Source organism: Hippopotamus amphibius, chromosome 2, assembly GCF_030028045.1.
Source record: "Hippopotamus amphibius kiboko isolate mHipAmp2 chromosome 2, mHipAmp2.hap2, whole genome shotgun sequence".
In the NCBI taxonomy this organism is placed as follows: domain Eukaryota; kingdom Metazoa; phylum Chordata; class Mammalia; order Artiodactyla; family Hippopotamidae; genus Hippopotamus; species Hippopotamus amphibius.
The window spans coordinates 136,237,258-136,249,719 of record NC_080187.1 but is presented as its reverse complement, the minus strand read 5'-3'; the positions used below and the strand labels follow the sequence as shown (position 1 = coordinate 136,249,719).

Sequence of the window (12,462 nt, the reverse complement as noted above, 5' to 3'; positions counted from 1 at the left end):
GAATCTAATCATATGTGAACTTTGAGATAGTCACACAAGGATGTTTATTGTAGTATTGTTTGTGCAGGTAAAAAAAAGAAATTGGAAGTGATGTAAATGTTCATTATTTGGTAACTAGTTACATAAATTAAGATACAACAATATCATGAAAACGTATGCAGTTGATGAAAGGAAAAAAATCTGGTGAATCTGATGTGAACAGAGCTTTAGGGTACCTTAATTGTGAAAGCACAGAGTTCAGTGCATTTAATATGATTACATTCAAGTTAAAAGCAATTCTTGTATTTTTTCCTGCAAAACACTCAAGAAACTGGTGCATTAGAGGAGTGGGAATGAGGAACGGTTAAGAGGGTGGAGAGTTTTCATTTCATACCTTTCGGAATCATGTGTATGTATTACACTTGTTTGAAAATTTAAAAAAATGAATAGGAAAAACAAAACTACCCTATATTTCTTATGGAACAAACACTTAACTCCGTTATTTTTGATTTTAAGGCACTTAAGTCTCTGACTCAAAACTGGGTTTTTTAACTTTCTCATTGTACATTTTTTTCCCCTTAATTTCTGGATGAATAGAAATGCTTGCTTGGCACCACACAGATCTAGTCACTTTGGTCTCTTTCCCCTTTCAATGCCGATTCCTCCAGCCGAAATGGCCTCAGCCCTTCTCTGCGTGGCCAGACCTGCCCATGTTTCAATTGCCACCTCCTTTATTTCAGCCTCCACGGATACCCCTGCTAGAACTAACCTCTCCCACCTGTGAACTAGCGTAACCCCCAAGTTCTATTCTATTTTGACACTTACCTCTTGGACCTTGTGTTATATACACCACATGCCTGCTGCCCGCCAGGTGCAGGAGAAAGGCTCTGGGATGGATCTTCCTTTGCAATCCCCCTTAGTACCTAGCACTGGGCTGTGCTTTGAGGCGACCCGTGTTTGTGGCAAGTGAGTGATGTTAGCAGATCTGACAGGTAGGGGGCCAAGGGAGGCATGACCATCCACAGTGTCATGAGCAGAAATAAGGACTGTCCCGCGTTGTTGCAGGATTGTGAACTGGTCCAGCATTTCCGGAGGACCAGCGAGTGTCCATCGGTCTGTCTCAGCACACACAGAACCACAGTGCATGTAGCAAGGGAGCAGGCAACTCCGGCCGTGGACGCTCAATGCCTACATATTCTAAACGTGAGGCTCTGTGACTCTGTTGAATCCACATGGCAGAACGGGTGGCGACCCCAGGATGGGGGCACCCTCTCCGGCCTCCTAGTTTCATTCTCCTCCCAAAGTTCCACACTACCTCTTTATTCCAAAGAGCCTCATTGTTTACGAAGCGCCCCGTGAAATAAAAGGTTGAAGTCCACCCATTCAGGTGTCATCTCATCATTTGTATAATCTGGGCGTTGCATTCCTGAGTGGCGACCCCTTTTCAGAACCTGCCTAGTTAAGATGTCACATGCCTGACAGTGAGGCACTTAAGCTTGGAGAGAAAAATCACTATGTGCCCCCCCCGCCCCTCCCCCTTTCTCAAATTTTCCCTAACAATTAACGCTGCACTCACTTGACACCCTGGTTCCTTATTTGGCTTTGTAAACCCGGGTCCCTTTTTCTATTAATTCCAGACATTAATATTTTCTTTCACACAACTGCCGCCATTCACCCGTGAAAGAGTTTGAACATTATGTAGCTGTCAAGATGCCTGGGGATTACCCAGTATGCTTTGCCTGTGAGAAAGCGACACCACTGAGGCCTGGTTTTGAGATGTTTATTTTGAGAGCACGCTGACAAGCGTGAAGGCCTGATCCCAGAGTGGCAATTTCATTTAATTAAAGGCCTCTTTTTATTAGAATTTCCCCCCCACTTTTTTTTTATCTATATATATCAGAATGATTGTTAAAATCTGACATGCCAGAGGTGTTCTCTTCTACTCTAAAAAGGTGGTGGTGGGAGGGTTGGCCAGATTACTCACTCACTAGTGACTCTTCCACTGAGTGTCTGGGAATGCCTTCGTTTTTACTGACCTGCTCAGAACTGCTGCTTAAGCGTGTGTGCGTGTGTGTGTGTGTGTGTGTGTGTGTGTGTGTGTGTCCAGGTTTAAAATAAAGACTGCTGGGTTTCTTCCCCTTTATCCAAACTTAAAACGTGAGAATTGAATACCTAGTTGTGTATATTTGTAGTCTGATTTCTTTGTTTTGAAATTAGTAGCCTCGCTGTACTGGAGTGGCTTGAATTATCAAGACGATCCCTTGGTTACTCTGTTAAGACTTTTAACCAATATGTATTATCTTGTCCTCGAGGGACGTGACTCCCAGCTAAAATAGTTGGGAGAACAGCATTCATGTTCAGGAGTTTTCTGTCCTACAGAAACCTCAGAAAGAGCTGGGAAGAAAAAAAAAAAAAAAGATTGAACTAATTCGTGGTGGGTGTTAACGCATTGGAGGTGTTTGTGACAGAGTAGCCTAATTACTTTTTGATGTAGTACTCTTTGACGATACTGGCTTGACTTTAGTATCGAGAGCCCGTGTCAGTAAATCTGTGGAGTCTCTGTTGGGTACTGTCCAAGGCACCTGGAATGTGTCAGTGAACAGAACAGACCGTTGGTCTTTGAGCATTTGTTCAGTCTGGTTCACGATGAATTAAACCCGCACACCTCCCCAAATCAGAGCTTTTCGTTTCTTTTGTAGTGTTATCGGCTGGCCTTCGTGTATGCCCTCGTGGCATATTCCTTCCTCGTGTCTCCTGTATTCATCACGCGCTAGATAGTAACGCACATGTGTGTCCAGTCCCTGTTCTGTGTCCCGAGTATGACGGCACACGTGCAGGCGTGTAACACACACGCACAACACATTAATCCTGGTATTACGTTTGTGGGCATTCCTTTTTTTCTCAGTCGATCTGAAACGTGTAGAAGAGGGTCCGTCATCGGCCCTTCTTTCTGCTTTGGACATAGTGGCCATAGCGGGACGTTATTCATTCCTTTTGGCGACCGTTTCAAAGCCCCCCGGGAGGAGGCAGCAGGTCAGGGGTGTCGGCCCCGGGCCGGGGGAGAGCGGGGGCCCCCCGGGGGTGTTCAGCTGGCCGGGGTGAAACAGTGTCCTCTGCTTTACTGCAGGTGCGGGGGGGCAGCAAAGAATGGCAACTTTGTGGGTTTAATCTCTACGCCCGCCCCCGGTTCCAGTCGGAGTCCCCTGGCCCCTTCTTTTGAGTCGGTGGTTCCAGAGATTGATTGATTGATTGTGATTATATTCTAAAGTACAGGGTTCTGTCGAGTCAGCCATCTGGCCAAATGTTTGAAAGTGGTGTCTTTCCGTTTTCACTGACTCACTGCCATTCTTAGGCGGGGTGGGCTTCTCCCCAGGACTCCTGACCTGGTTGGCTGGTGCCGGTGGATTTTATTTCTTGAATTTTTTTGTGGCTAGGAGAGTGATGACACACCCACAATGAAACCAAACAGAAAAAGCTCAAGGAGCCCATTTGTATTCTACCACTAAAGGCAAGGAAGAATCAGTCATTTACCCGAAACTCATTTCTCTCCCCTCTCCACCTCGGGGGCCCTCAGTCTCTGCGCAGGGAGACATTTGTTCTGGGTGTGCTCAGCGAAGTGCTTTGAGCCTGGAGAGCGTGGAAAGAATCTTGGCTTCATGGAGGTCCTAGGCTTTTTATGTATATTTTTAAAATCTGTCTTGCTCTCTTTTTCTTTTAAAGGCACGAGTGATCCCTATGTGAAATTTAAGCTGAATGGGAAGACTCTGTACAAAAGTAAAGTCATATATAAGAACTTGAACCCAGTTTGGGACGAGATAGTCGTATTGCCAATACAAAGCCTTGATCAAAAGCTGCGTGTGAAGGTAATCCCAGATGTCTTTCAAATCTGCTCTTTTATTAAAAACATTTATTTCTCGCCATCTCTGCCCTCCTAAAAGTCAGCTTCCCCAAATTCTTGTGTCATTCCTAAGCACTGGGTTAAAAATATAAGTATGGAAGGGGTTCTTTATACCCTTGGTCAAAACTGTATGTTATTCTCAGATCAGAGTGAAAATAATCTCTATTGATTGTATTTAAACTTACTGATTATGGAAGAATTATTACTGCCAGCGCAGTGGTGACAAGTACTAAAGCCTTTCTCATTAGGAATAACTTTATACTTAATAGAGCTTTAAGCTACCGGTTGTAAGCATCAATTGCTCTAACATCTGGGTTAAAACTGCATGAGTTGAGTGCAGGATGGAATTGCTATAGAATATTTAGCAAATTTATATTTAATTGGCAGATTTGCTCACTGTGGAAAATACTAAATTTTAATGAGAGACCATTTAAACTACAGAGAGTGGTCCATTGTGCGCAGTATCTTAGTGCATGTGAATACTGCCTTACAAGTATTTTCTGTTATTTTGGCCACAGTAAGCGAAGTGCACAGGTTTGAATAATTTTGTTCTCTCCCTCGGCTTGGTTAAATTCTTCTTTATACTGTGCAAATTCTATTTGGATCTAGAAGACTGAATTCAGAATTCCCAGCCTATTGCATGTATCCGTACTTTGATGTACTCAGTTGGTTTACCATATTAATGTGTGTCTCTGGCCCCTTTCCTCTTTGTAGGTATATGATCGAGATTTAACTACATCTGATTTCATGGGTTCCGCATTTGTCGTTCTGAGTGATCTTGAGCTTAACAGGTATTATAATTTTACCACCTAGTTGTTATTAGTAAATTTTAGAGGGAACTGAAGATAATCAAATGACAGAATCTGAATAAATGAAAGAGTGCTTTAACGTGAGTTTTTCTATAATTTTTGCTTTTTAGCTCCCAAATATATGTTGGTCAGATATTACACCCTCCAAAACGTAATCTAAAAGGTGTATTGAATTCTGTACTTTTGTATGTTAATATTCAGGTTCATTAACATACCTTAAACTTACGGGTATTTACATTTTCTTTGGGCAGTAGGGGAGAAGAATCAATTGACCAACTGTTGAATTAGGCAAATGCCAGTTTCTCTACCCTGATGATGGCTGCTTTATTTTCACTGAATTTGGTGCTTTTTTTTTTTTTTTTTAACTTGCATCTCATCCCTATTCAGAGGTAGGAGATTTTTACCATAAGCTCCTGATGTATTCTAAGGCTATAAAGTACTACCAATAAGTGCTGTCATTTGTTGCTTTTTTGCTTATAGAACGACCGAACATATTTTAAAATTGGAAGATCCAAACAGTTTAGAAGATGACATGGGAGTGATCATATTAAATTTGAACCTAGTAGTAAAACAGTGTGATTTCAAGAGACACGTGAGTGTGAACATTTGCTCTTTTTAAAATTCTCCATTACAGGTTTTTTTTGATAATTGGGTTACCAGATGATTGACATTTTCATCATTATTTGGGTAGGGGGAAAGATTGTATAGAGACTTAAAGTACCTATCTGTGATAATATACAGCCTTTCTTTTGGAAATCCGGAAAGAATTCCAGTAAGGAATGACCTCTATTTTGGCTAGGGATGTGAACATTATTAATATTGTAGCAGTAATAATATTGCTATTATTAAATGTACATGCTGCTTATGGTTTGCTTGTCACAGATTATCCAAAATATGCTTTTACTAAATGCTAAGGTTTCCATGTACTGTTTTCTTAGGTACTAGATGACTTAGGCATTATTTAATTATGAGAAGCAGTTCATAGGATTCAGTCATTGTGTTGTACATCACTAAGGTGACCAAGGATACATTTGCAGCATTTCCGTTTCATCTTCTTCCTTTTTCTTTTAGCTACCAAGTTTTCTATTGAGAGTACTTCTGGGAAGATACATATTTTAATATTCTCTAGTCTATTACATGGAAATTTCTAGTTCATGCACTATGTATTAAAGATGTCTGTAACATCAAAAAGCATTAGATTTTGTGACCGTATGATTGGGACTCTGTTTTTAGGAGCAAATGTGTGAATAAAAACCATAATCTTATTTTATAGTCTTGTATTAAACCTTACAATTCCAAGAATGAAAATGAGAATGAAGGCATCTTGGATTGTAATTTATTTGAAAGGTATTTTAAAAGCCAATTAAAAACAGCTACTTGGAAAAGGACTAAGATGTGTTAAAATTTAAGCATGTTTGGAATCTGGTATGAAAATCTGAAGCCTGTTTATAAATTAGGCCTCCTATAATACCTCTTGAATTGAGTCAGTGGGGTCATTGTGGAGAATATTCTTCATTTTGATATCACCTTTGCTGTTAGTTGTAATTTGTTTTCATGATGAAAATCATGAGTGATTTACTAGTAAACTCACTGAAGATAGCTTAAAGGAGTAAAAAAAAAAAAAAAAAAAAAAAAAACCAAAAAAACTACACAGTGACTTTTCAATTGCCAGAGGGTCAACTGAACAGTTGCTATTTTTAATTTGAATTCTTTCCTTATGAGCATTTACGTGACAATAACTTTGGGGGGGAATCTCCATTTATTAATTAAGAAGTGGCACTGTTATGGAGGCCTCAGTAACACTGATATTTGGATGTTAAAATGTCTTAGATTGATGTTGAAAATAATTTCTTTTTTCCTATCCAACATAATGATGGAGGAATTTCCTTTAACTTCTCTAACTTTGGATGGCATTAACATCAGATTCAGTGTCAAAGCATCCAGTAGGTGACCAGTTCCTCGAGCTGAATGCCAGGTTAAAATGACGAGACGTGGAAATGAGCGTTGTTTGCCGCTGGTTGTGTAATTGCCAGCTGACACGTTCTGGAAATTTGTTACATATTTAAGTGGGGTTTGTAAATTTGGTTAATGACCTCATGAAGATAGCTGCGTATTTCAGGTGCGTAGCAGCTGCATATTTATCCCACGTGTGGATTTTTCTGTGGTGTATTGGATCGTGTTTAGCAGGACTACCGGCACTTAAAATATATTGAAATATTGCTAAAATTTGGAATTTTTAAGTAGAGCCATTTCAGTTAAAATTTATTTCAAATTACAGAGCAATTAATACTCAATGCGGCTTGAGTTTGTTTTTGGAAAACATCTCAAAGCCTGTCTTTTCAGAGCCCTGAAAGGAGACACACTTGTCATCTTATTTAGTTTGGTCCTTCTTTCCTTTGACTCCTGCACCCCTGTTTTTGTCAGATTGTACGCATTATCTACTTGCTGACGTGATTTCTCATTTTCTTTGTTCTTTGCTTGTCTGGCAGGGTCCAGCGTACAATATATTTACTATATATATGTGTGTGTATATATATATATATATATATATATATATGTATGTATATGTATGTGTGTATATATATATATGTGTATATATGTATAAATAAAATGGAGTATTATAGAAATAATAATAATGCCTGTTCTATTTATTCTGATTGGTAGTGTTATTTTTCTTTTTATATACCTGTTCAAAGTATACCTGAGCAGGGAATAATTTCTCCTGGGCCAGGTGTGGCTGTTCAACTCACAGCGCATATTGGGGGCCCTTTGGATAGTGTAGGTATTAGAAAACAGTTGTTCTTTTCACTGAGTATTTAAAGATATTCTTATATTGGGTTTTTAAATGAGATAACTAATATGGGAGACTGAGATTATTTGGAAATAATTTGTTGATAAATTTCCGTTTTAATTTAAAGCCTGATGGAGAGATTTCAGTTTGAATTCTTGGTTTTGTACCCATATTTCTTCCCATCGTCATTGAGGCAGTCTTTATTGCTTTAGAGACAAGCCGGTAAAAATCTTAACATGTGTAAAATATCTGTGAATTGACCCTCAGGGCCAGGGATTTAAATGCATGCGGGCATGGTACAGTTAGGAGGTAAGGCACTGGCTGCAAAGCTGATGAATCTGCCTTCTGTCTTTTTCTTGGCAAAAATGGGATGTTAGCTATAATTATGGGCTCTGTCATCAGACTGCCTGGGTTTGAATCCCGACTCCGCTCTTTTTAGTTTTGAGAAGTTAAGTGATCAGGTCAAATGCACAGAATTACTTAACCTCTCTCAGCTATAGTTTCCTTATTGTGAAATGTGGATTTTAAAGAAAAGATTATCTATTTTATAGGTTTGTGAAGATCAAGTTGATTGACTATGGTGCTTAGCATGGAGTAGACACCCGATATATTATATGGTAGCTGTTAGTATTGTAGTAAGCAGACAGGAATACTCATTTTCCATTAATTTTCTTATCTATTTTTTAATCTTCGGTGATATAAAAATCAAATGAGTTGTATTTCAAAAGGCTATTTAAGAATAACCATGTGTACCTACAAGATGGTGATTCATTTCAGTGGTTGTTCTCGGTGAAAATATTTGTTCATATGTTGTTGGGGAAATACAAAAAGAATTGATTTTAATACCCAGATTGTAGCATCTGTAACTCTGGGTCACATGCCGAGTGGTTGAGCTTACAATTTCACCAGGGAAAGTGTTTTTACTGAAGAATGTTTCCAAGACATTTCTGAAAACCAGTGTTTCAAGTTGCTGGTCCCTGGCATATAAGTGGATTTTCCCCAAAGATGATTTGTTTTCTGGTTTCTAATTTATGGGGGAGACGTATTGGCAAAGTGGGTAGGTCATTTGCCTAAAGGTATTTTTTTTTTTCCTTAATCATAATAGTTACTATGGACTGCTCAATCAGATTCATAATTGAGTTGTAACCTGCCAGATTTACCCAAGTTTTAACATCCATTTAGCTGGTTAACCAGCCAGAGTAGAGCTTCGCAGTACTGGACAGTGACAGGAATAATGAGAGGATTTTGTTAGGAGAGAACTTTAATTGTAGACGAAATTCAGCAACCTTAGCTTGACAAATGAGAGCTCAAAAGAGAACAGTAGTGAAGTTACTGGCTGCTCAGAACATTTTTTTCTTGCCTCCCTCTCTGTAGCATTAGCCTGTTTTTCTTAATTGTGCAGGAATGACTCCGATTGTTTTTCCTGTTATTTCCAGTATTGAGGTTTACTCAGCAGAGGGAGATGGAATTATTTTTCCTAGCATCTAAAGCTCCGGAAACCTAAACATGAACGAACTTTGTCCATGAATTTCTTAAACATTTGTATCATGCTATCTGACTATTTCAGATAGGAGAAATCTGCCTTTCCACTTTGCTTCTAGAGGTAAAATTATAGTGTTTTCAGGCAAATAAAAACAAATGTAAGGGCCGAGCAGTATTATATGTCCTTGTCTTTTCATTGAATACTGTGGGGAAATGATGTAACGCAACCACAGAAATGTGGTTTTTTGTGGGTTTCTAACTATTTTCTTGTTCAAATGTGTTTTTTTCTGTAACCTTAGAACATGGGTGTCAGTTGTTTGAATGCAGTCTGCACTATCTAACTAGCATAATAACATCAGCATATTGTTAACGGCTGTATTTCTCTCTTTTATGTTGCCATTTTTCACCATTCAATGGACATAATCCTTAGCGTTGGTCAAATCGGAAGCGGTTAAGTGCCAGCAAGGTAAATATAGCTGTTTTTTTCTTTACGTCATGTGGTTCATCTTTGTAGCAAAGACAAATGTAGACATGATTATTACCCAGCCTTTACACATAAAGGCTTTCTGTTCCTCCTAGAAACAAACTCCCTTTTAAAATTTCATTTAATAAAGGCGTAACCAGATGTTTGAACTTACAGTTGTTTTAGTGATGACATTTTATATGTACTGGTCATATTAGAATGTTACGCTTCATTAAGCTTGAATTATTTGGAGTTTTAGTGCAGTTACATTTAGTTCTTTAGAAAGTTATTTACCATTAGGTGGAAACTAGTTTTGGTGTTATAAAGGCAATGAAAAGATTGAGAGGAGTATGTGGTATATTTTATAAATCTTTTTTTATATTACTTATTTTATTTTATTTTTTGGGTGAGCATCTCTTTAAAGATTTCTCCATGAAATACTGGTGATTTTTTTACATTGTTAGTATCTTTTTTAAGCAATTATACACTTCTGTGCAATTTATAAAAAGTCTAGGTGCCAGGGTAGGGATGTGTTATTAATTTGTCAGGTTATTAAGGTAACACATTGTAACTTAAGTGAGTAAATGTCATAATTAATGTAAATGTAAACAAAACCAAAAAAAATTGTGTATAACTTACTTCAGCACCTCTGCCACTTTTAAAAGAGCAATAATGGAGATGGAGGCAGCCGTGGTATGTGTGTGTGTGAGGAGAGGGTGCATGGGCAATCTCTGTATGTGTACTTATTTAAACGCACACACACACACACGTGTACACAGATACATACCAGCTCTCATTTCTCACTGCACTGCAGGTGTTTACTTCTCTCTAAAATAGGGAGCTTGAAACAAAGATTTTCTGCCTTTGTAAGAGCGTGTGTATGTGAAAGAGAGAGAAAGAGAGAGGATTTGTAACCTGACTAGTCATTTAGGAAGGAAGGCAAACTTTCTAAGCCTTGCTTTTTAAAATCCAAAGGAATCAAAGTTCTGACTTTTCCTAAAATGTACATGCTTTGCATTTTTGAGCGCTTTAAAAATAACCAGGCTAAGTTTTTTTTTTTTTTTTTTAATCCTACCTGTTCCGTTGGTTTCTAAGGCTCTGGTTCTTTTTAGAAATAAAATTAAGAGACCATAAATAATTATGTGAAGCTGTCTCAAATTCCTCCAACTTTTGTCTTATTCCTTTATAGTCACTAGAGGGTAGAAGAACATCATTTCTCTCCACAGAAGGGAGCCCGGCTCTCCCTCTCGCGTAATAAGAGTTGCTGTAACCATTGGAGCAGTAAAGTTTCCCAGCATGCTCTGGCGAAACCTGACAAAGCAGTATTTTCTCGTTTATTGATTCTGCTGCTGCACTAAAACACTGGTACTGTACATCAATAACCACCTTTAGTTAGGGAGCCCCGGCCTGTGGAAGAGCACTGGCAGTTTGTGGAAGAACATAAAGGCTCGAAAGAAAAATTGTGAGCTTGGGGAATATTGGAGTCTAGGGAGGACAGGAGAGGTTAGAAAGAACGGCCGAAGGAATGAAGAGGGGGAGAGAAGATGTTGACGGCCGGGATGAAGATAGCAAACATAGGAAAGGAACAGAGGGTCCTGGAGAGCAGGATTTATATCTGTGCTGCAGAGCTGTGTCTTCGCACGGAGCCGTTGTCTTCTTTTTTCCCTATCATTGTATTGTCTAGAATTTTGATGTCAGTGCACTGGGCTCAGAGACTTACTAAATGCCCAGACCTAATACAGTGTTTAATAAAACCTTAGATGAATAGAGGTCATTGAAAGCTACTCATGATCTTATATGAGAGATGCCATTTATATATTGGTGAAGAAATTCCATTGTTAGCTTGACTTTTTGCTCCTTAGAGTTTGCCGTTTTGGAGGGAAAAGTGAGATTACTTCTAATTTAGCTTATGAAAATGAATCACATGGAAAATCTGTAGACTCTGTGATTAACCCTCTGTGAAAGTAGTTAAAATACCCTGATCAACCTATCTTGGTATTTTTAAACTATAAGCTGCTTTTTTAAGATTTCCATATTATATTTAAAAATTAGGTAACAGAAGTTTGATATAAAGATTACTATGAGTATCTAAAATTTTACTAGTCGAAAGTGATGTGTTCCCTATAAAATGTTGTTGACTCTTTCACCTCAATCTTAAAATAACAACTTTATTTAAATAATTGCTTCTTAAACCCAGAAGTTTATAATTTTACCTCATCCAAAGGGATCCAGAATGGCAGGAGTCTTTGTGGACTGTCTTGTAAAGTGTTTGCTTGATTTTCTTTTTTCTTTTTTTTGACTACGCCACATGGCTTTCAGGCTCAGTTCCCTGACCAGGGATTGAACCCTCGCCCTTGGCAGTGAAAGCATGGAATCCTAACCACTGGACTGCTAGGGAATTCCCTGTTTCTTTGATTTTTTGATACTGACCTTAATTTTAATACGGTAACTACATAGAGATTGCCTTAAAAAAAAAAAAAAAAACAGGTTTAGATTTCATGCAAAAGCCTTTGTTTACCTTCTAATGAGCATTTTAAAGAGAACTGAAAATCTGATTTAAAAGAGCCGGAATCAGAGAACTACTTCTTTTTAGATATTTACCATGAATAACGTTTTCTGTGAATAGCTCTGTTTCCAAAACTTACTGCTCTCTTTCTAATGTATATCACAGTTACAGGGATAGAAAATTAATAGCAGGTACTTCTCTTTTATCAAATAGTTAATCGGGTAAAAACACAGTGATTAAAAAAATGGAATTGATGGGTCACTGATTGTATTCAGAAACCTGGGTATATACACGCAGACCCCTGCCCTTTCATTTGGGACTGTATCATGGGTGGTCACGGTGCCCTTTTTGTTATGGATTTTCTTTATTTTAGATAATTTGCACTGAGGTAAGTATTTATTCTCACATGGCCCTTCTTTTGACCCATTGTTTTATGCAATTATATGTCAGCCATTTAAGGTGAAAAGCATGCCTGAACTAATACAACATTTTTTTCTGTATGAGATTCGTTGGCTAGTGATTCCATTATTTGGC

At 38.4% G+C, this 12,462-nt stretch overlaps 1 protein-coding gene across 6 annotated transcripts in view; it reads left to right on the top strand.

Moving 5' to 3' along the window:
• Window positions 1-12,462, top strand: part of MCTP2 (multiple C2 and transmembrane domain containing 2) — a 235,841-nt gene that overhangs the window by 87,685 nt on the left and 135,694 nt on the right. For all 6 annotated transcript variants that reach the window (XM_057721327.1, XM_057721324.1, XM_057721326.1 and 3 more), the window contains exons 5-8: window positions 3,700-3,842; window positions 4,592-4,668; window positions 5,167-5,278; window positions 9,390-9,425. In XM_057721327.1, the coding sequence (XP_057577310.1) occupies window positions 3,700-3,842; window positions 4,592-4,668; window positions 5,167-5,278; window positions 9,390-9,425 (368 nt within the window). The remainder of the gene's footprint in view (window positions 1-3,699; window positions 3,843-4,591; window positions 4,669-5,166; window positions 5,279-9,389; window positions 9,426-12,462) is intronic.